Consider the following 24,940-nt stretch of genomic DNA (forward strand, 5'->3'; position numbering starts at 1 on the left):
GGCGAAAAAAGAATTAAGTCAACACAGATTGATCACCCTGTAGTTGGTGCTTTCTTATTTGATCAGTCAGGGACTCACTTGGTCTGAACCGGTCCATCTGATCTGTGAGACATAAAGCTGGAGACATTTTTCTGGCTCCCTGGTGGTTTTAAAGGTTCTACAATGGGAAAAGTGCTTTAAACAAAGCCTCATTTTAAAGGAAGCCTGAGTACAGAATGGAATTCAAAGAATTTGGAGAGAGGGGAGGTGAAAGTGGTAAGAAACAGCCTGAAAAACGCTGGGAAATTTAAAAGACTAGTGCACAGGAGGGAAATCAAAAATAAATCCCATCTGGTTGTGAGATACACTGACCAGAACACAGCTTCAACAAGGCCGTGTTAAACACCTACTAAGTGCAGGGCTTGTAAACGGGGAGAGCTTACGTATTCCCCTGTGTTCGAGGCAGGAAGTAGATTTCATAGGTCAAGAAGGAATTTTTGTTAATGTCAGCCAGGAAACTATTCAGCTTTATGCAGATATGACATTCCAAAAGACAATGAATAGTTGTTATTTTATTCAAATATTGAGAATAGAAAGCATTCTCCCGTGTCATTCACTTTCAAATTCTGTGTTAAGTATGTTGCTCTTAGATTAAGTCATACTGAAGAAGTGGTTGAGTGTAGCTAACACCAAGGCTTCCAGCATGGAGACTGCAAGAATGACAGCGAGGCAGAAAGCAATGCGTCTTTGCAATGGGTCACTGTGCAGGGAACGGAGAGCAAAGACCCAAGGGAATCAGCTATAATATAGCCTTACTTCCCATATCCAAGAGGCCTTGTCTTAGAGCCAGTTGGGAATAGAGACAAAGGCATATCTGAAATCTTGGAGGGTGTAAAATGGATTATTATAACAAGAAACAAGGCCAAACAATGCCTCCTATCTTTATGGGCCAAGTGCTGTGATCACTCAAATTTATTGTATGGGGTATAGCTTGAGTGTTTAAGAAACCCCCACTGGCTGTTGGATAAGTATTCACTTCTCACCCCTGATAGAACAGCTGATGAATATTCAGGTTAGACATCTCCAGCGTGTCCCCCCAGCTGGAATCATGATGAATGCATTCACTGTATATTTACATAGCATCCTAGATGATAGTTGAGAGAATCTAGGATAGAGTTGAAGGTGGAGATCACTGGGACTTCCCAAGTGGTGCTAGTGGTAAAGAACCCTCCTGCCAGTGCAGAGACATGGGTTTGATCTGTGGGTTGGGAAGATCCTCTGGAGGAGGAAGTGACAAACAACTCCAGTATTCTTGCCTGGAAAACTCCATGGACAGAGGACTGCAGGTTACAGTCTATGGGGCTGCAAAGAGTTGGACGTGACTGAGTGCACACACAAAAGCCAGATATGACTCACAAATATCATGATTGTGATTATTATTATTCAATTTTTATATTGCTAACACTTATTGTGTAATTAATGATGCCCAGGAACCAGTCTATTTGCATGATTAGCTCACTGAGTTTTTGTAAAGACCCTATGACGTAGGAGGTGGGTAATGTTTTCCTCCTCGTTTTCATGAGACTGTTGCATCACAGAGAGGTTCAGGTGCCATCCAAAGGTCACACAACCAATAATGTTCATATCAGGAACTTAAACCCAGTCGGTCAATGTATTTTCAGAACTTTTGAAGAGACGCCTGTTTGAAAGGAAAAGAATAATGTCTGCTAATTCAGGCATATATAGGTATAAAGACCCTCACATTGTATTTTCCCAAGTCACTGAGGGTCATCTTATCATTTCCATTTTGTCATAATAGTGTGACGAGTTTGACCAATGATTCTTTCCTGAGAAAGATTTCTCCGCCCTGGAGGATACTTGGCAGTGTGTGGACACACTTTTGGCCCACAGCTGGGAAATGGATGCTGCTAAAATCTGGTGGGTACAGGCCAAGGATGCCAACACCTGCCTGCAGTGAACAGAACAGCCCCCACAAGAAAGGATTATCCTGTCAGCTTGTCAGCAGTGCCTAGGCTTAGACTTTGGATCAGAGTGACTCCAAGAGAAGAAAATAGTGGCTCAGCCTGCAAACAGAGCGTTCACCAGGAAGGAGCAGATTTGGGAATGCGGAGAACAAGATCATATAGAGGCATTCATTCATTGTTTGATTCATAGCATCTCTATTTATGGAGTGATGACAATGAAGAGTACAGGTGAGGAAAACAAGTATGAGAAAGTTTCTTTGGAGAAAAGGAGGGAACGCAGAGTAGAGGCAAAAGCAGAGATGTCTTGCTGTCAAAGGTGAGCTAGGGGCAGAGCCCTGGTGCACCAGGAGGGAACTGTGCTGGGCCAATCCAGAGGCAGAGCCAGAGGGCGGGAAAGAGCAAAGGATGTTCTCAGAAGTGCCCCGGAGCAGAGTGTGCATGTGTGGATTGGAGATGCCGAGAAGCTTGCATTGCTTTCGAGTTGCTCTGCTGGCCTGGGAATAGGTTGCTGGCTCTGTTTTTCCAGTAACAGCCTTTTCTGTTTCCAGCAGTCCTATGCACCAGCTCCCCACCCCATGGCTCCTCCCAGCCCCAGCACAAACAGCAGCAGCAACCACAGCAGCAGCAACAGCAGCGGGGAACAGTTGAGTAAAACCAACCTGTACATTCGAGGCCTCCCACCAGGCACCACTGACCAGGACCTAATCAAGCTGTGCCAACCGTAAGTGTCCCCGTTCTCTGCGCCATTTCCGCCTGCATCCGTGCTTGCCCCTCGGGGCTCGCCCATGTGGGGCTGGCTTTTGTACCCAATGCACCCCGTGAGAAAGACTCTGCTGCACAAATGGGACTGATATTTGAGATCTGAGTCTAGCTTATTTGGGGGAATGGAATTTGTTTGCCTTTTGCTTTGAAAGAGAAGGGTTTTGAGCAGAGGGAAATAGGGGTGCTGGCTGATGTGCACATATTGACTGGAAAGATGAGGAGCAATCGTGGAGTTGGGTTCTCACACCTGTGGCTGGTGGGATCTCACACCTGTGGCTGATGAGTTCTCACACCTTGTGGTTAGTGGGCTCTCACACCAGTGGCTGGTGGGACTTCACATGTTGTGGCTGGTGGGACTTCACACGTTGTGGCTGGTGGGATCTCACACCTTGTGGCTAGAGGAACCATTGATGAATCTCATGAAAGAAACTGCTTTTTTAAAAAAAATTTTTTTTAAGAGAGGTATTAGTGATGGAAATCACAAAAACTCAGAAGTTGTAGATTTCAGGATGGTCACTTGCTAGTTGTGAAGCTTTTCTGGCCGGTTCTTGTTTGGTAAATATAAGTTCAGCTGGGACCAGGTAATTGGAAGATTAGAAGGCTAATCCTTTCGTATCCTTGAAAACATCTATTTCCAAGCCCACTAAATATATTTCTCACCAAGGCCAAGAACCACAGTCACCAAGTAGTTTGATATCTCCCAAGAAATATGGTAGCGATTAAATGCCCTTCCAAAATGTTTTCATTCACCTACTATCTACCAACACTTATGTTATTAACTCTATTTCTGTGCAAATCAATTAAACATATTTAAGTTTATCCTTCAAATAATATGAATAATGGATAATGAATTAAGTATCATAGTCCTTAATTTTAGATTGCTGATTATTTTCAAAGTAGTATCAGTGCAGCTGTTTGTTATTTGATTGTGCCTTAGCTGGGTATTTTTAAATTAGGGAAACTATTACTCAGTATTTCTTTTGCTCTTTTGCAATGGTTTTACAAGAAGGTCGAGAGGATATTTCTTTTGTAAATTTTCCAACCTCTAAAATATTGGAAGAGGAAAACAAGGCAGATAGTATTTATTTGCCTTTGTCCTGGTTTTGAAGATTGGGAAAAAATACGAAACAACAGGAAATCGCAGATTAGATGAAACACAAATACATAACATGATCATACATAATCAGTGGACAGGGAAGTATCTAGATTAGGGAAGTGCCCCCCACCCTGCCCCCCCCATCCCTGCTACTATCAACTGTCTTGATTTGTGAAAGAGGTAAGAACATTGGAAAATAAATACTTATTTGAAAGCAGTTTTTTAAAAAAGAAAGATGCCAGGGCTAAGACATACAAATATGTTAGGTTTTGGTTAATAAAATGTTGAAGTTGGGAATTGGTTAGTAAATCACTCAACAATTTTTTTACTTCTTGCTACTGTTAGAAAAAACTAAACTATTTTGAAAAGTAAGGTCATTGAAGATATGAAAAATGATAGACTTTACATTAGAAGCTTCGGATGAAGAATCGCCTGGAATGGACACTGATGTGAAGAAGTAGACTGGCTATTATATTTGTGTGTGAATCTCATTCATAAAAACAGTGGTAGGTATTAAGGAAAGATTCCTACTGCTCTCTACCACTCAGAGAGCTTGTGGAAGCATAGATGTCTGGGCCCCTGAGGTTGCAATTCACTAGTTCTGGGGTGGGGCCTGAAAACATGAATTTCAGCAGTTGCCCGCCTATTATCATGAGGCTGCTGGTTTTCTGAGAATCCCTTCTTGGGGCCGGCGGTGGGGGGGGGGGAGGGGGGGAAGCACAACCCAAAAGTTGAAATTGTGTTTCATTTGGTGAACTTACTGAGGACTCAAGGCTGGGTGAGTGACAGCCTCTCAGGTAGCTCTGACAGACTGCTTCAAAGAGACAAGAGAGAAGCCAGTTATATCCACAGAGCTTTTGCAGCAAAAACCCAGTAGTCAGAACATCAAAAGATCACTGTTAATTAAAGAAAACTTGACATCTCAAGGTAATTACTTTAGAGTTTTTCTGTGTATAGGAAAAATGCAAGAATCTGGGCTCATGGAAGTCACCTCTTGGCTAGGCTTCTTAACTCAGGGTCAGTATTCTGCTCTTCTCCATCCTGAATCCCTTCAGTGTGCACAGACAGGGCAGCTACAGTGGCTGATGGCTTGGCATCCAAACATTTACTGATATGGCAGGAAACATTTTTCATCCACGTCTCTTTACAATAATATAAAGACTACTGCCTGTCCCTAAAGCAAGAAGTCTCGCTTAATACTTGAAGGCATTTCAGGTGGAACCCTGTGTATTAAAACCTGCTTGGCCACTTGGCTTACTATCTTTGAGCTGTCTCTTCTTACAAAAGAGTGCATTGAATATGGTTATTTCTAGGTTCCCTGTCCTCCCCGTGGTGTGCTGCAGCTGCCTCTGAGTAGGGCACCTGAGCCAGTGGTTAAATATTCACAGATTCTGTACATGATTTGTTACAGTCTTAGTATCTTGAAATCAGCCATGATAGGAGTATTCATATCACAGGAATCATCAAGGCCTGTAAATGAGGACTTCTAAGATTCCTGATATATAGTTTTTTTTGAGAGCTGGTTTATGAACATACACCATATAATGATGGAGCATTCTACTATGGATTTCTGTATCAATGTCCATTTCTGCAAAGAACATTGCCAGAAATGTATAAATGGGAAGTGCTGCCTAAAAGTCTGCCTCGGCATTATTAACTCAGGAAGAGAGGCAGTGGCACAAGAACATTATGTTTGAGGGGAAAAAAGATACTTTCATGTTTCTTCTGTGCATTTGAGAAACATAAAGCTAAGGGCACCAAGGGTGATGGTTGCTTGTTCATAATAATTTTTTTGCTAGCTAATAAGATCTGGCCTATACTATTGTTATTGTGAAAATGTTTGTGGGTTCTTTGGTTTACTAAAGTGGTCTGGAGCTGGGGTTTATTGCTGAGATTTGCTTTCCTGGAGAATCTTAGAGAACTAATGTGACCAGGTAGGGTGATGTGGAGGAATTAGACATGTGCTGAGAGTTTGGCATTTCACTTCTGGCTGTGCCATCAGCTGGTATGTGGCCCTAGGCAAGTGAGTCGTTCCTTTTGGCTTTTCTCATATAGAAAGTGAAGGCTGTAGTCCATGGGGTAGCAAAGAATCAGACACGACTGAGCGGCTAAGCCCATACGCACAAAATTTACAGATCTTCTTCAGAATGTTTTTAAAAGTGCGAAACCCTTTAAAATGTTTTTTAGTTGTATTAGTTTCCTTGGCTGCTGGAATAAATTACCACAAACTAGGGGACCTAACATATCAGAAACTTCTTCTCTCTTGGTTGTTGTGGCCAGATGTCCAAAATCAAGGGCCATGCTCCCTCCAGAGGCTCTAGAGGAAAACCTTCCCTTACTCTTCCAGCTTTGGGTGGCCGTTGGCGTTCTTTGGGTTATGGCCACATCTCTCTGTCTGATCTGTCTTCACATTATCTTCAGCTCTGGGTACGTAATCTCCCTATGCCTCTCTCATATAAGCACACTTTTGTTGTAATTTCAAGCACACCGAAATAATCCAGGAAAATTTCATGTGACGAACCTAACTATGTCTGTAAGACCCTTTTTCCAAATCAGGTAACATTCAAAAGTTCTGATGATTAAGATATGGGCATATCTTTTTGGAGGTGAACTTTAACCCACTACAGTCTGCCTTCTGGATGTCCAAATTTATGTCTGTCCTGTGTGCAAAATATATTCATCCTACCCTAACATTTCCCAAAGTCTCAAACTTAAAGTTTAAACTCGCATCCAAACATCATCAGTTCAAAAGTCCCAAATCTCATCTAGATCATCTGAATCAGCAACAGGTGAAAACCCTGGGGCAAAATTCCTTTGCATCTATGAATCAGTGGAACAAGACATCAGCAGGGCTCCTGCTTCCAAAATGCAAGGGTGGGACAGGCATATGATAATAGTTATAGACATTCTTACTCCAAAAGGAAGACAATGGAACAGATAGAGAAAGGAGTTCCCTGTCCTGATGAGTTTAAGAATTTGGCCGGGCAGAATCCCCTTCCCTAGTGGCTCAGATGGTAAGTGTGGGAGACCAGGTTCAATCCCTGGGTTGGGAAGATGCCCTGGAGGAAGGCATGGCAACCCACTCCAATATTCTTGCCTGGAGAATCCCATGGACAGAGGAGCATAGAGAGCTGCAGTCAAAGGGGTGGCAAAGAGTCAGACACCACTAAGCAGCAAAGCGCAGCACATATATAAAATAATGAGTTTGTACATGATAAGCTTTTTAAATTTATTTTTTAACTGTTTATTTTCTACTGGAGTATAGCCAGTTAACAATGTTGTCATAGCTTCAGGTGCACAGCAGAGGGACTCAGCCAGAGATATACATGTTTCCATTCTCTCTCAAACTCCCTTCCTCTCCAGGTTGCCACATAACATTGAGCAGAGTCCCCTGTGCTATTTATCTGTATATACCCATACTGGCCCTAGTTGGTTGTCCATTTAAAATACAGCAATGTGTACATGTCCATCCCAAACTCCCTAACTACCCCTTTCCCTCATCCTTCCCCCTGGCAAGCATAAGTTCCTTCTCTAAGTCTGCTAGTCTGTTCTGTTTTGTAAATATGTCCATTTGTATCATTTCTTTTTAGATTCCACTTATAAGGGATGTCATAGGATATTTCTCCTTCTCTGTCTGACTTACTTGGTATGACAATCTCTAAGTTCATCAGTGTTGATGCAAATGGCGTTATTTCATTCTTTTTAATGGTATACATGATAATATTTTTTTTTAGTTTAAAAGTCTGATAGTTCATTGGGGCTCTCATTAGTTAGCAGTAAAACCCACCCTGGCCACCTTTCACCAACCCCCTTTTGCAGTGTTGGCAGAGCCACCGCCTGAACTGGTTCGTCTGCCTGAGTATGACCTGAGAGCTGGGGGAAACTTTGCTAGAGACCCTCGCAAGGCATTTATAAAATCCTGGTTTCCTCTCCCACAGTGGTGATTTCTAACAGTGTGCATCACTATTTTAAGTTAGCATTCTTCTAAAGATTCAAATTATTTTGCATATTTTGCATTCGTAATACTCATCCAACACTTTAAAATAATTTCACCTACAAAACAGTTAATATTGGTAGGTTTCCATGATCTTGTCATCAGGATCAATTTTTCATGCTTATTCCTATGAACTTACCAGAACTTGCAGAGTTACTGTTTCTTTATATTAGAGGAAATGCAATATTTGCTAATATCCAGAGCAATAAAATAATAGAAAACAGAGCTATATTAAAAAGGCATAAACATATCAAATTATCTGGCATTAGAATATAATATCCATATGAATACTAATGAACAGCAAGAAAATGATATTACAGGAAAGAAATTGCATTATTCCTCAATGTATAATCTGAAAGCAAATTCTTATTAAGGGATTCCATTCACATTTATCTTCAAAGCTGCTATGGTTGGATCACAAGTAAAGTCAAAGGAAAGAAAGCATAGACATGAAGAATGGTTTTACTGTATGGAAAATCTCTTTAGTTATATCTGGATTCCATATATATGCATTAGAATATGATATTTATCTTTCTCTTTCTGACTTGCTTCACTCTGTATAATAGGTTCTGGTATTTCGGATGAAATTATGGCTGTGTGCCTTATATGAAATACTAGAGTTAAAGACCTTGTAATGTCTTTATCTTGAGAAAACTCAAGGAACTTTGTCTTTTCAATCATGAAATATTCACAGAGCACCTATGTTGCATTGAAGGCTCAGTGGTGAGTACATCATTTAGACAAATGTGCTGCTTTAGCAGAGATTATATTTTAATGGGGAAAATGGAAATCAATGAAATGATTGTATGATCTGATATAAAATTGCAACTACAAGTCCAAAAAAAGAGAAAGGAATGTGGAAATAAAAGGACCTGTAACATGGAATGAGGCATTGTTAGGGCAATGGGCAAAGGATTCTTGGAGCTAAGATCAGAAGGAGTAGGAATAGGTATAAGTAAATGAGGAAGGCAGGAAAGAATATTCTAGGCAGAAGCAACTCTGTGCAGAACCAATGGCTGGAGAAAACATGGTGGTTTTAGAAGAGAGAGAAGGGGTGGAAACTGGGGCAACATGATCTGGAAGCATGGAGGGCTAAGGTGATCCCTTTGTATGTCATGTTAGGAGCTTTGTTTCAGTTAAGGAAATCATTGAATTGTCACAAACAGGAAGGTAATAGAGTCAGATTTTTAATTCAAAAAGATGATTCTAACTGCAGAATGAAAAGACCCTCTGAGGTCAAGGAACAGAATACGATAGTTCAAGAGTGAGCTGGAATAACTTATAGTCAGAGAAGAGGGTCGAAGAATAAATATTTGTGGTGGGAAAACAATTGTATGTAGTGAAAGATGTCTTTTTTACGTGCATTTGTTGTTCCATTAAAAAACGAGGACTTGAGAGGCATTTAATCAAGTGAACTCTGAAAGAAACAGCAGAGTAGCACAGAGGAGGACCCAGGCTAGCTGGTGTTTGGCTGACTTCCTGTTCCTACCTTATCAGGGATGGTCATCAGTATACTATTAAGTGGCTGCAGTATTTAAAGGACTTAAAGCAAATATAGTGAACACTGAAAATCCAATTGATTCTACAATTATATTCATGGGATTGGTTATCAGTTGGATACTCTAGGTGGAATACTTGGGTTATGCACCATTTAAGCATAGCTCAAAGCGGGGATATGGAAATGAAGGAAAACAAATTCGGCTTAATAAATGGAGAGCATTACAGCTTTTTTTTTTTACCGAGTAAAAAGCTGGTGTGATGATTTTTCACATATTGAACTATTTCCTGCCTCAAAGAAACTGGGCACTTCTACAACATGATTCTTAACATCCCCTTGAGACACACTGAAATTACTCTTGGGACGTCTCTGGTAGTCCAGTGATTTGAGAATACACCTGCCAGTGTAAGGGATGGGGATTTGATCCCCATTCGAGGAACTAAGATCCCACATTCCAGGCGCAACTGAGCCCCTGCTGCAACTCCTGCAGGCTCTGAAGCCTGTGCCCCATATCGAAGACCTAGTGCAGCCAACAAAGATCACTCTTGAGAAATAAAGCCACATATTTAACATAATGGACAGAATTTTACATGGAAAGTAAAATCATTACTGTGCTTATGTTATCTGCATCTACCTTTTATCTAACCATTCTCATCACTTATACATTTTAAGTAACACAATGCTTTCAGAAAGCCCCAGCCAGATTGCCCTCACTTCCAAGTATTTAATCTGGAAGTAAGGCCGGCATCAGGCAGGACAGTGGACTGCTCTCTCATGAAGCGGAGGGAAGGAAAGGCAGCGGAACTCGAGGGTAGGGGCACATGCACTCCCAGTCACCTCCGAGGACCGGGAAGCCAGCTGCCCCACCCTTCATTTTCCTGGGGGAATGTTTCCCTTGTTCAAGCTCTGACATCCTAGCGTTGCCCGCTTTAGAAGGAAGCTGTAAATGTCACTTTAACATTTAACAAGAGAGGAGAAACTCCCGCAGTGGAAAGCCAGGGGGACAAAGTAGAGTATGTGAGCCCAAGCTCGTCTCCCTGATATTGACCCAACCCTGTTGGATATCTGGTTAAGTGGTGAACACGGAATAGTAAGAGGAAACTCAAGTGCCACGGGGCTCTGAGTGCAGGGTGCATCATATGTGGTGTCAGACAGTTCTGACAAGTGCATGGACACAGTCAAACCTTTTATTAATTTAAAAGTAACCTTGTCACAGGAATATGTCCAACTGTTCAGATACAACTAAAGGAAAACAAGTCATCATACACTCCAAAGAAACTGAATAAATAAGAAAAAAGGTGACTGCAACTTTTTTTTTAGTTCTTTCTTCCCATGTCAATGAAGATTTAAAAGTTCCTTCTAATAAAACCTAAGGAAATTTATGAGTAGTTTTCTCCTGAAAGTCAGACTCCAATGGTGCAGCTGCTTTCGCGGTGTAATGTATCTTTGCGGTGGCAGGTGTGAGGAGGAGGTGGGTTTGAGGCTCTTTGACCCCTGCCTTTGTGTAACTTAAATGAGAGAAAGCTTCTAAAGCGAATACTGAGTGCCTGCATTCCCTGAGTCAGCACAGATTTGATACCTTGTTATCTATGATAATTCAGGTTTACACAGAGTTATAGCTGCCAAGTATGTATTAGGAACTACACATTAGTATTTGGTTTGTGATGAATAAATAATTATCTTTAATATTAATTGTTATATTTACAGAGATTATTAACATTTATTGTGTATTACATACTACGTAATAAAAAAATAAAAGTTTTTTATTACCTTATTTAATGCTCAGAACAACCCTGTATAGAGTGGAAATGATAGTTACTGAATCATAGTTGAATATACTGAGGCTCTGACATATTAAGAGGCCTGTCCAAGTCTATACAGCCACCAGGATTCCAGCTCTGACTTCAAAGCCCTTGCTCATAAGCAATAAAACATTCATTTAATGAAGAGAAGGTGGACTTCCCTGGTGCCTCAGCAGTAAAGAATCTACCTGCACTGTAGAAGAGGAAGGACACACGAGTTTGATCCCTGGGTCAAGAAGATCCCCCGGGGAAGGAAATGGCAACCCACTCCAGTATTCTTGCCAGGAAAATACCATGGACTAAGGAGCCTGGCAGGCTGCAGTCCATGGAATTGCGAAGAGCTGGACATGGCTGAAGCGGCAGAGCACACACACAATGAAGAGAAAGGCAGCTTAAGTCCTGAGTTCTCAAATCCATGGCTGCCCAGGGGAATCCTTGAAGAGCTTTAAAAAATACAGATGCCTGGATCTTAACCACCCTGTTAGCTAGTTTGGGGTCAGCTTATACACTGAAATTTCTTAAAAGGCTGCCTTGATGTTGCTGTTTAGTCACCAAGTTGTGTGTGACTTCTTTGCAACCCCATGGACTGTAGCCTACCAGGCTCCTCTGTCCAGGGAATTTCCCAGCAAGAATACTGGAGTGGGTTGCCGTTTCCTTCTCCAGGGAATCATCCTGACTGAGGGATTGGATTGGACCCATGTTTCCTGCATTGGCAGGCGAATTCTTTACCCACTGAGCCACCTGGGAATCCAAAAGCCTTTGAGGCAATTTTGTATGTAGCACAGTTTGAGAATCTCCTTGTGGACACAGCAGGGGAAGGAGACAGTAGAATGACCTAAGAACGTAGCACTGATATATACACACTCCCACGTGTAAACAGACAGCTCGTGGGGAGCTGCTGCAGAGTGCAGGGTGTGCACACTCCCATGTGTAAACCAGACAGCTCGTGGGGGGCTGCTGCAGAGCGCAGGGTGTGCACACTCCCACGTGTAAACCCGACAGCTCGTGGGGGGCTGCTGCAGAGCTCAGGATGTGCACACTCCCACGTGTAAACCCGACAGCTCGTGGGGAGCTGCTGCAGAGCGCAGGGTGTGCACACTCCCACGTGTAAACCCGACAGCTCGTGGGGAGCTGCTGCAGAGCTCAGGATGTGCACACTCCCACGTGTAAACCCGACAGATCGTGGGGGGCTGCTGCAGAGCTCAGGATGTGCACACTCCCACGTGTAAACCCAACAGCTCCTGGGGAGCTGCTGCAGTGCGCAGGGTGTGCACACTCCCACGTGTAAACCAGACAGCTCATGGGGAGCTGCTGCAGAGCTCAGGATGTGCACACTCCCACGTGTAAACCCGACAGCTCGTGGGGGGCTGCTGCAGAGCGCAGGGTGTGCACACTCCCACGTGTAAACAGACAGCTCATGGGGGCTGCTGCAGAGCTCAGGATGTGCACACTCCCACGTGTAAACCCGACAGATCGTGGGGGGCTGCTGCAGAGCGCAGGGTGTGCACACTCCCACGTATAAACAGCTCATGGGGGCTGCTGCAGAGCTCAGGGTGTGCACACTCCCACGTGTAAACAGACAGCTCATGGGGGCTGCTGCAGAGCGCAGGGTGTGCACACTCCCACGTGTAAACCCGACAGATCATGGGGGGCTGCTGCAGAGCTCAGAATGTGCACACTCACACATGTAAACAGACAGCTCGTGAGAGCTGCTACAGAGCGCAGGGTGTGCACACTCCCACGTGTAAACCCGACAGCTCGTGGGGGACTGCTGCAGAGCGCAGGGAGCTCAGCTCAGCACTCTATGGTGACCTTAGAGGAGTGGGAAGGGGGGCGGTGGTGGGAGAGAGGCTCAAGAGGAAGTGTATATATACCTATGGCTGATTCACACTGTAGTACAGCAGAAACTAATACACACTGTAAAACAATTATCCCCCAGCAAAAATAAAAATACTGTTACGAGAAGCAAAACAAAACTTTGAGTATCTCTGAAGTAAATAATGCCACACTAACCAGAAAGCACAAGTCAATCTTCTGTTTTAACTCTTTCAGAGACTCTAGAATTTTCATAAGATTTACCAGTTTGCTTTCGATGATTCAAGAAACTTAAATTCTATTAAGATAGTTATGGGGGATAAATTGGATTTTCTGATCACAAAATGGGATTTTTAGATTAGGCTCATGAAAAATCAAGTTCTTGAAGTGGTACCCCAAAGTTCTTTAAAGAATAATTTTTGTAAGTCAAGCACTTCTTCAATATTTCAGCTTTAACCTTTTAATTGATGATTAAGTAAGAAGTTCTTCCTATTTTGACTCCTCTTATTAAACTTCTCTACACATGTACTTTTTCCTTGCTGAACCAAAAAACAATGCTAGCATCTTCTAACATTTTGGGGACATCTTGGAAATTATTGTTCCACTGACTCATGATTTCCATGATTTGCTTATATTTAAATTGCAGATAGCTAATGATACTGTTTATCTCATTTATCCACAGATAGAGGAAAAAATGAGACCACTGAAAGCACCAGTTAACTTAGGTTACTGTGTTGGTAGTAGCACAAAAAAGCTGGATGTGCCAAGTCAAGTTTTAGAGACCTGGGAGACGTGAAATTCCAGGCAGCTATTTTGCTAAGTGCTTGGAAGTTTGATGACTTGGAATTCAAGGGCAGGACTCTGGCAAGTTCAGATGGCATCTTGGTTTTCAATTTGCCCAATGATCTCCTAATTACTAAATGCAGCTGGCTCTTTTTAGAACTTACTTTATTCAATCTCTCTGTTACTTGATCCTGTTGACTTTGCCTTTCTTCTAGAAACTTATTTTCTCCTTGGCTGGCATATCCTAATTCCTGGGTCTCCTCCTGGGATTTTGTCTTCTGGCTTCACTATCTGCCTCTTGAATATTTTTGGTGTTTTAAGAATTTAGACCTCCTCTCTTCTCACTCAGTAAACTTTCTACTCTCCTCTACTTAAATAAGTTTAGCTATTCTGATATTCTGAAAGAGATGGGAATACCAGACCACCTGACTTGCCTCTTCAGAAATCTGTATGCAGGTCAGGAAGCAACAGTTAGAACTGGACATGGAACAACAGACTGGTTCCAAATAGGAAAAGGAGTACGTCAAGGCTGTATATTGTTACCTGCTTATTTAACTTATATGCAGAGTACATCATGAGAAACGCTGGGCTGGATGAAGCACAAGCTGGAATCAAGATTGCCGGGAGAAATATCAGTAACCTCAGATATGCAGATGACACCACCCTTATGGCAGAAAGTGAAGAAAAACTAAAGAGCCTCTTGATGAAAGTGAAAGAGAAGAGTTAAACAGTTGGTCTAAAGCTCAACATTCAGAAAACGAAGAGCATGGCATCCGGTCCCATCACTTCATGGCAAATAGATGGGAAAAAATGGAAACAGTGACAGACTTTATTGTGGGGGGCTCCAAAATCAATGCACATGGTGACTGCAGCCATGAAATTAAAAGACACTTACTCCTTGGAAGGAAAATTATGACCAACCTAGACAGCATATTAAAAAGCAGAGACATAACTTTACCAACAAAGGTCCATCTAGTCAAAGGTATGGTTTTTTTCAGTAGTCATGTATGAATATGAGAGTTGGACTATAAAGAAAGCTGAGCACCAAAGAATTGATGCTTTTGAACTGTGGTGTTGGAGAAGACTCTTGAGAGTTCTTGGACTGCAGGGAGATCCAACCAGTGCATCCTAAAGAGATCATTCCTGAATGTTCATTGGAAGGACTGATGTTGAAGCTGAAACTCCAATACTTTGGCTACCTGATGCTAAGGACTGACTCATTGGAAAAGACCCTGATCCTGGGAAAGATTAAAGGCGTGAGAAGAAGGGAATGACAGAGGATGGGATGGTTGGATGGCATCATTGATTCAATGGACATGAATTTGGGTAAACTCCAGGAGTTGCTGATGGACAGGGAGGCCTGGCGTGCTGCAGGCCATCGAGTCACAAAGAGTCGGACACAACTGAGTGACTGAACTGACTGATAATTGTTAAGTCTATATATCCAGCCTATAAAAATATGCTTCTTATTATTCTCTGTACAATTCCAATCTCGTATCCCTAGAGATATCAAAGTCATTGTCCAAAAAGAGTTATTTCTGGACTTTTTCCTTCAGTGTTCTCTTTCTCTGTGAATGACACCATCATCCATCTGGTCATGCAAATAAATAATCTTGGGATCAGTCCTTTTCCCAACATAGAAATTGTTTCCAAGATAAATAGGTTTCAACTGCTGGTCTCTTTTGTTTCGCTATTGCCATAGTTTATTTTGGGGCTTTGCTGGTGGCTGAGATTGTAAAGAATCATCCTGCAATGCAGGAGACACAAGAGAGGCATTTTCAATCCCTGGGTTGGGAAGATGCCATGGAGAAGAAAAATGGCAACCTACTCCTGTATTCTTGCCTGAGGAATCCTTTGGACAGAGGATCCTGGTGGGATACAGTCCATGAGGCTGTAAGACTGGGATGCAACTGAGCAACTAAAGCATCACTACCCCCATGCTTTGTTTGCTCATGAATTCCAAAGTATTTATGGAATTTTATCTATATGCCAGGGCTTCCCATGTGGCTCAGAGGTAAAGAATCTGCTTACCAATACAGGAGATGCAAAAGACACAGGTTTGAGCCTTAGGTCGGGAAGATCCCCAGGAGTAAGAAATGACAAACCACTCCAGTATTCTTGCCTGGAGAATTCCATCAACAGAAGAGCCTGGTGGGCTACAGTCCATGGGTTGCAAAGAGTCAGACATGACTGAGCTACTGAGCACAGCACATATCTATATGCCAAGCACTGCAGATACCCAAAGAACTGGTCAGTTTCTACATAGAACTTGCCTTCTAAAGGAGAGAGCTCATACATGAGTGAATGAATACAGAAGGAAACATCAGAATATGGCCTGAAAATGCAGTTGAAATACCATGAAAAGGAGGTAACAAGTAATGACAAGGAGGTTACTATGAACTGAGGAATCTCTTTGAGATGTCAGTTTGAAGAAGGAACCAGACATATGAGATTCAGGAAAAGAGCACTACAGATAAATATGAGACCTGGTACAAAACCCCAAAGGTGGAGATGAGCTATGTGTTTTTGAGTAACATAAAGAATGTTCAGATTTCAGAAGGATAGTGAATGTGGAGGAGTGGGGATGGTAAAAGATGAAGTTAAAAAAAAGTATCCAAGGGCCAAATCAATAGAGTTTTATAAGTCAGAATACATGGGTTGGGTTTTACCCAAATGTATTTATTTTTCTTAGAAAATATATTTTGACAACTCTGTAAAGAGTGAATTTTAGGTATTTCAGCTTAAAAAAAGTGCATAACATGGGAGTTGTGAGTTAAGATTTATTTGGAGCAAAATGAGAACTATAGCCCGGGAGACAGCACTTCAGATACTTCTGAGAGACTGCTCCAGAAGGTTAGAAGTTCCCTCAGTAGAGATGTGATTTTGGTGAAGAAAGAGTGCATGCAGTCAGGCACACACGTGTGTGTGTGTGTGTGTCTGTGTGTGTGTGTGTGTGTGTGTGTGTGTGTGTGTGTGTGTGTGTGTGTGTGTATATATATTTTTTTTTTCCAGTAGGGTGTTGCTAGTCATGAGAAGTTAGTCATCAGCATCAAGGATTTTAGTGTTTTTCAAGACACAAGAAGATGCAAAGATAGGGCTCATAAAATCTTCTCCTGAAAAATATATAAATATCTGAAAGATCTGTCTTGGCAAGTTTTCCCTGAGCACAGAGTGCCTCATTTCTGCTCTCTACTCTGAACTCCTTTCAGGAGGTTATTGAAAGCCAGCAGCTGCAGTAACTCATGATTTAATCCTCAGAGAGTTAGAAGGCAAGTGCCAATTTGTAGTTTACAGGGAGGATGAGAGAAGAAGCATTCAGTGAGCAAGGATCCACTGTGCGGTTCCATTAAGGAGATGGTGATTGCTTGGATTAGGATCATAATGGTGGAGGAGCTTAGGAGGGATGGATTCACAGTATATTTTGGAGAGAGTTTTGATAGAAGTTATTGATGAATTGTATATGGCAGGAGAGTTCAGGGAAAGAGAAATTAGGAATCATTCTTGGGTTTTGACTGTAGCATCCAGATAAAGAGTCACTTAATGGAATGGGGAGGATTGTGGAAGTTATGGTTTTGAGTGGAGAAAAATCAAGTGTTCTTCTTAGTTTTGTTATTTTTAAGATGTTACAAGACATCTAAAATGAGATCCAGGGACTGCCCTAATGGTGCAGTGGTTAAGACTCCATGCTTCCAATGCAAGGAGCACAGGTTCATCTCAGTTCCCTCAGGTCAGCGAACTAAGAGCCCACTTGCCTTGCGGTGTGGCCCCCCCACCCCACCCTGCCCAAAAACAAGAAACTAAAATGAGATAAGAAGTTCAAGTTCATAGCTTAGCGTATGACTATGTGTCAAGGCAGAGGCTAGAGTAAAAGATAGAGACTATAAGTCATAAGCATTTTAGGTGGCATTTAAACACATTGTACTGAAAACAACATACTACCTAAATATGTTAGATGGAATCATCACTGTGAGTACTTCATATCACCTGTGTTAATTCACTTGTACTTTGTGATAACCCCCACTTTATAGGTAAAGAACAATATGACACAGAACATTTAAGTGACTTTCCTGAGTTTACACAGGTAATAATTGGCAAGTCCAGGGTTTATTTATTTCTCTAAGTCCAGGGTTTAAGACAAGGTGTCTGGGGACTTCCCTGGAGGTCCCATGGTTAGAACTCCATGCTTCTAATGCAGGGGGCTTGGGGTCTGTCCCTAGTCAGGAAACTAAGATCCCACATGTCTGCACATGGTCTGCCAAAACAAACAAGTGGAAAAAAAAAATGAAGAGTCTGGTTTGAGTCTCCTTTCTTAACTCTGATTCATATTATAGGGTGTGCACATAGCATGAAAAGGAAAGTGGTCCTAAACTCAACATTGTGAGGGGAGGAGCAGCCAAGAAAGGCGTCTGTAAAGGAACCAGTGAGACAGAGGAAGCCGGGAACCCGGGAGCGTGTGATAAGATAGGAGCTGAGGGGAGACAGCATCTCCAGCAGGCAGAGTGATCAGACACACGGAATACCATTGAAACGCTAAGGAATGTATAAGTAGAGGAGATGCCAAGGTCATTTGCAAGATTGGCCAGGACAGTGTTTATAGGGAGTAAAAGCTAAAAGCCATTTGGTGGGCCTTTCTTCAGGGTCATCACTTGGTAATCCTTTCAAGTGGAAATGCCCATCTTTCCTTTGTGCCCACACTATAACCTGTCATTTTCCCCACCAATCTCCTGGTTATTCTCTTTCTGTGTCTCTTGCACTCCCACCCTCCACCATCCCCCGTTCTCTCTCTCTCTCTCTTTTAACTCTATTTCTGTTGCTACTTTTGTCTCGTTCTCAATTTCCGCTCCCACTTTCTCTAACTGTGAGCTTTGCAAGACCGTATATCAATCTTGTTCATTTTTTGTACTCCTAGTGCATAGTAAGAGTTCCCAGTATTTAAGTCATAACTGATCAATATTTATTGATTGAATAAAGCCTGAATTCATCAGTAACGTAAAAATCATTTTATTGGATTTAATCATAGAACTTGTTTCAGGGTCGATTTTGTGCTTGCAGTAGGAGATACAGGAAGCACTGTTTTATCTTAGAAACTGCATTTAAAGTTGTTAATACTAAAAAAAAATATGCTTTTCAGTGCTCAATCAAAAAATAAAAATAAAAACTTGCAAAAAAATATACTGGAATGAATAAAACTGGATATGAAGGTTTTTTTCTTCTCCATGTAGATTCCCAGGAGATTTCTGGAAGGAAGCCTTAGGATAACCTGAGACATATGTATTTAAAGAACCTATTAAGGATCAATACTTTGATTATTCACTCAGTATTGCTCTTGAGACAGGAAATAACTATTTACTCTGGCCTGAGCTATCAGATCACTCTTGTCAGACAGATCACAGTGTGCCAACTGACTGATAATTCCATAGCAAATGCAGGGTAATTTGGGCTCAGAGAATGGTGTTTGCTGGTAATTTTTGGCTCTGGAATTTTCCCATGGATTGATCTTTGCAACTAGTGACTTCTGATGCCACAATATTACAGACTATTAAAGAAAAAAAAAGGCACAAACCATATCTATGTATTTGTCATATTAAAGACAGCTTTTAATCTGAAAATTGGCAGGAGAGTGATTGATGTACATTATTTAATCATATGATTACAAATAAGTTATAATGACAATTCATTCTTTTTTTATTGTAGTTCATTTATTATATACTGAAGTCTCGCTTGGGGAATTTTGAACATTACTTTACTAGCATGTGCTGCTGCTGCTGCTAAGTCGCTTCAGTCGTGTCTGACTCTGTGCGACCCCATAGACGGCAGCCCACCAGGCTCCCCTGTCCCTGGGATTCCCTAGGCAAGAATACTGGAGTGGGTTGCCATTTCCTTCTCCAATGCATGGAAGTGAAAAGGGAAAGTGAAGTCGCTCAGTCGTGTCCGACTCTTCACGACCCCATGGACTGCAGCCTACCAGTATGAGATAAGTGCAATTGTGCAGCAGTTTGAGCATTCTTTGGCATTGCCTTTCTTTGGGATTAGAATGAAAACTAACATTTTCCAGTCCTGTGGCCACTGCTGAGGTTTCCAAATTTGCTGGCATATTGAGTGCAGCACTTTCACAGTACCCTCTTTTAGGATTTGAAATAGCTCAACTGGAATTCCATCACCTCCACTAGCTTTGTTCGTAGTGATATTTCCTAAGGCCCATTTGATTTTGCATTCCTGGATGTCTGGCTCTGGGTGAGTGAGCACACCATCGTGATTATCTGGGTCGTGAAGATCTTTTTTTGTATAGTTTCTCTGTGTATTCTTTCCACCTCTTCTTCTTTTGCTTCTGTTTAGTCCATACCATTTCTGTGCTTTATTGAGGCCATTTTTGCATGAAATGTTCCCTTGATATCTCCAATTTTCTTGAAGAGATCTCTAGTCTTCCCCATTCTATTGTTTTCCTCTATTTCTTTGCATTCATCACTAGGAAGGTTTTCTTATCTCTCCTTTGGAACTCTGCATTCAAATGGGTATGTCTTTCCTTTTCTCCCTTGCTTTTCACTTCTCTTCTTTTCACAGCTATTTGTAAGGCCTCCTCAGACAGCCATTTTGCTTTTTTGCATTTCTTTTCCATGGGGATGGTCTTGATCCCTGTCTCCTGTACAATTTGTTAGGAATCTCCATCCATAGTTCTTCAGGCACTTTGCCTATCAGATCTAGTCCCTTAAATCTAATTCTCATTCCCACTGTATAACCGTAAGAAATTTGATTTAGGTCATACCTGAATGGTCTAGTGGTTTTCCCTGCTTTCTTCAATTTAAGTCTGAGTTTGGCAATAAGGAGTTCATGATCTGAGCCACAGTCAGCTCCTGGTCTTGTTTTTGCTGACTGTATAGATCTTGGACTGCAAGGAGATCCAACCAGTCCCTCCTAAAGGAGATCAGTCCTGAGTGTTCATTGGAAGGACTGATGCTGAAGCTGGAACTCCAGTACTTTGGCCATCTCATGCTAAGAACTGACTCATTTGAAAAGACCCTGATGCTAGGAAAGATTGAAGGCAGAACGAGAAGGGGATGGCATAAGATGAGATGGTTTGATGGCATCACTGACGCAATGGACATGGGTTTGGGTGGACTCCGGGAGTTGGTGATGGACAGGGAGGCCTGGTGTGCTTCAGTTCATGAGGTCACAAAGAGTCAGACACAACTAAGCAACTGAACTGAATTGAAGTGAATTTACTATTAGCTTCAAGCATACAATGAAATGATTCTTCACTTTTATATATTATAGCAAGTTTAAAGTTATTATAAAATATTGGCTATATTCCCTATGGTGTACAATATATGCTTCTAGCTTATTTATTTTATACATAATACTTTGTCCCTCAGCGCTTTGCCCCTGTCTTATCCCTTATCCCAAAAAAGAATATTTGTCTTTTTCTGTGTTTACTTACCAAGCCTAATATCCTCCAGGTCCATCCCGTTGTAAAAAAAAAGTGGCAAAATGTCATTCTTTTTAGTGACTGAGCAGTATTCCACTGTAGGTACATCACATCTTTATCCATTCTCCTGTCAATGGATAGTTAGTTGCTTCCATATATTGTCTATTGCAAATAATGCTGTTATAAACATTGGGACATACATATCCTTTCAAATTACTGTTTTTATTTGCTTCTGATATATACGCCTGAGTGGGATTGCTGGATAATTGGTAGTTCTACTTTTTTTTACGTTTTCTGCGGAGCGTCCACACTATTTTTCCTAGTGGCTATACCAGTTTACATTCCTGCCAGCAGTATGCTGGGGCTTCTTTTTCTCCACCCCCTCTCCAGCAATCTTATTATCTGTGATGTTTTTGACAATAGCTGCTCTGACAGGTATAAGGCGATATCTCATTGTGGTTTTGCTTTACATTTGTGTGATGACTATCGATGCTGAGCCTCTTTTCATGTGCCTACTGATCATTTGCATGTCTTCTTCAGAAAACGTCAATCAATCCACGTCTTCTGCCCATTTTTTAATTTTTTTTTGTCTTCTGCCCACTTTTAAATTTTTTTTTTCGATCCTGAGTCATGTCTTATTCTTGGTTTTAGAGGAAAAGCTTTCAGCTTTTCATCGTTAAATATGATGTTAGCAGTGGGTTTGTCATAAAATTTCCTTCATTATATACAGATAGATTTCTTCTTTACCAAGGTTGGTGAGAATTTTCATTCATCATCATGAATGGATGTTGAGTTTTGTCAGAGGCCTTTTCTGTGTCTACTGAGATGTTCATGTGATTTCTGTCCTTTATTTCGTCAGTGTGTTATTACTTGATTGATTTGGGGATGGGTTGCAATTTGTTCTTTAAAAGAAAAATTTTTTTAATTGCTTACTTTTCATTTGTTATCGTATTCGTTATATCTCTAACAGTGTGCTGTGTCTTGACAAATGAGTGCCTCATTCTATAGTTTAGCTATGCCCCTCAAGTTTTATACATAGGTTTATTGTTTTAGTTTTAAATCAGCATTGTTTAGGAGTAAAGTAAAACATACTCATTTTAAGTTTTGACACATATATGTACTTGTGTAGGCACCACAGTAATCAAGATAAAAAAGGTTTCCATCACCCTTAAGGATCAGCCCTGGGATTTATTTGGAAGGAATGATGCTAAAGCTGAAACTGCAGTACTTTGGCCACCTCATGTGAAGAGTTGACTCATTGGAAAAGACTCTGATGCTGGGAGGGATTGGGGGCAGGAGGAGAAGGGGACGACCGAGGATGAGATGGCTGGATGGCATCACAGACTCAATGGACGTGAGTCTGAGTGGACTCCGGGAGTTGGTGATGGACAGGGAGGCCTGGTGTGCTGCGATTCATGGGGTCGCAAAGAGTCGGACATGACTGAGCGACTGAACTGAACTGAACTAAGGCTTCTTAAAAATATAGTGAGTATGCTAAGAACTTTGCAGTTTAAAGCCATGCTACTTAAGAAAGCAAGGGGTGGTATGATACCATGAGAGGAGAGGTTGTGTAAGTTTGAGAAAGTCATGTAGCCCATATGAGCATATTAGCGATGGAGATACATAATAAACCTTTAATAAATGCTAGATATTATTATTCACTTATATAATGGGAAAATGCTTTTTATCATTCATATTTATATATAACAGGACTAAATTAAGTGGAGCTCACCTGCAACTTTAAGGGTTCTGTATTCAAACAAAAGCACACATTTTGGTTATATATTATTCGTGTCTTATTTATCTCTATGTAACCATAAATTCTTGTATAATCTTGTAGTATTCTGTATTATCATTGCTATCCATTTTGCAGCGGTATAGTCATGTTGTAAACAGTCACGGTATCTGGACAAAGACATGCAATTTAAGCGCTATTTAAATGACTAAAATAGTGCTAAATAAATTTAAATGCACTGTAGTGCTTAAACATGGCACAATGATATGCTTTAACAAATAAAATGGAAGTTTTTCAGTGCAATTGATCCAAAGCATTTGATCTCTTTCGTATAATTAAGTGGTTTAAAACATATTTGGTAATCTTAATCAGTGTGTATATATTGATGTTATTCTGATCTCACTTAGAGTCTATTGCTGAATCAATAGTTTGAGCTGGTTTTAGCTTGAGTCAGTTTTTACCAACTAAATTTTCTTCCAAAGCATATATTTTAAAAGTGTTTTCTCTGTTTCTATTAAACAATTTTATAGAAAGCCCTTTTGGGTTTACTAGAAAAAAGTTTACACTAAATTTGGAATCAGGGAGATAGATCTTAAGTAGTATCAATTATTGAAGTACTCATTGTAACTATTGAAATTCAGATGCATTTCAAATTTGCCTTAACTTAGGTTATTTCTCAGAAAATCCAGAAGTCGTGACAGGTCACCTTTTTCTATGTACATTGATCTGAGGACCACTCTGGGTTCAGATCTCAGTCTTCCTTTATCAGCTGTGTGCCCTTGGACAAGTTACACTACGTCTCCTTTCCTCAGTTTCTCTTTCTATGAAATAGACACAGTCATGATACCTCACTTTTAGAGTTGCTAAGAGAATTAAATGAGTGAACACATGGGACACACTAAAATGGGACCTAGCATGGAGAGAGCACCTAGAGAATATTATGCTTGCAAGAGCTTAACAAACTGAATCGTTTATTAAACTGGATAAACTGAAATTAGTTTGCTCCTAGTATAAACATTCTTTGGGAAGAAAGTGGTCGTTTTGTTCAAATGATTTCTAGCTCTGTGCTGAAACTGTGTATGACAAGTTTCTACCCCAGGCCCTTACCAGCTCTGGAGTTCTTGTAGCCTTGATCTATATGAACTCAATTGCCTTTATTATTCAGGACACAGACCATGGCTGTTGAAAACTGCTGCCTTCCACACCAGTTCTGCCAAGGCTCTGAGCCTCACAGGTGGTGCTAATGGTAAAGAGTCCGTCTGCCAATACAGGAGATGCAAGAGATGCGGGTTCAGTCCCCGGGTCTGGAAGATCCCCTGGAGTAGGAAATGGCACCCCGCTCCAGTATTCTTGCTTGGAAAATCCCATGGGCAGAGAAGCCTGGCAGGCTACAGTCCATGAGGCCTCAAAGAGTTAGATATGACTGAGCAACTGAGTACACACACACACTGAACCTCACATTGATTTGTTACCTGCAGAACTCGGCGTTGCTGATTCTTGCACAGGAATCTTGGGAAAGCAACCAAGTTTAAGATAAAAAGCTGATCTGGTTCACTGATTCACGCTTCAGCATCCCAGGGCAAGCCAGGGACATAACCTCTGGGTGATCTGCGTGTCTCAACATGGAACCAGGCATGATCACATGGAGGATTCCATGGTGCTTTGCTTACCTGCCTGCCTTAGTGGATAAAGGGTCCTTAGGATACTGTCACAACCACAAACGAGGAAAAGACCGTTAAGCAGTTCGAGTAAGAACTAGAAAGTAAGTGATCAGAGAGTTGTGAAAGCCCACTCTCCCTCAAATTAAAAATTTAAAAGAGGAGGCATCTGGCACTAATAATGAATGACATCTCTGAGAGAGGGAAGACGGCATATTTCCAGGGGACGCTTTCATGTCAGGATCATTTTGTCTGAGTGGAAAGTGATTTGCTGTGGGCCTTTACATAAACAGTTCCTGGTTCTCTGGCTCTGATTGTGACTCTGTTTTCATTCTAAACTGGAAAGGTAGTATTTATGAAGCTACAACTTCGTGCTAATTCTGTGAACCATGAATGTGTTCACATTCATG

At 41.4% G+C, this 24,940-nt stretch overlaps 1 protein-coding gene across 17 annotated transcripts in view; it reads left to right on the top strand.

Annotated features, from left to right (window-relative positions):
- RBMS3 (RNA binding motif single stranded interacting protein 3) overlaps positions 1 to 24,940 on the top strand; it is an 811,389-nt gene that overhangs the window by 166,401 nt on the left and 620,048 nt on the right. For 9 of the 17 annotated variants that reach the window (XM_069561210.1, XM_069561197.1, XM_069561196.1 and 6 more), the window contains one exon: positions 2,516 to 2,685. In XM_069561210.1, coding sequence (XP_069417311.1) covers positions 2,516 to 2,685 — 170 coding nt within the window. Of the gene's footprint in view, positions 1 to 2,512; positions 2,686 to 24,940 lie in introns of all 17 variants that reach the window. The other 8 variants (XM_069561193.1, XM_069561198.1, XM_069561203.1 and 5 more) reach the window with 1 other exon arrangement.

This window comes from Ovis canadensis, chromosome 19 (assembly GCF_042477335.2).
Source record: "Ovis canadensis isolate MfBH-ARS-UI-01 breed Bighorn chromosome 19, ARS-UI_OviCan_v2, whole genome shotgun sequence".
Classification (NCBI taxonomy): domain Eukaryota; kingdom Metazoa; phylum Chordata; class Mammalia; order Artiodactyla; family Bovidae; genus Ovis; species Ovis canadensis.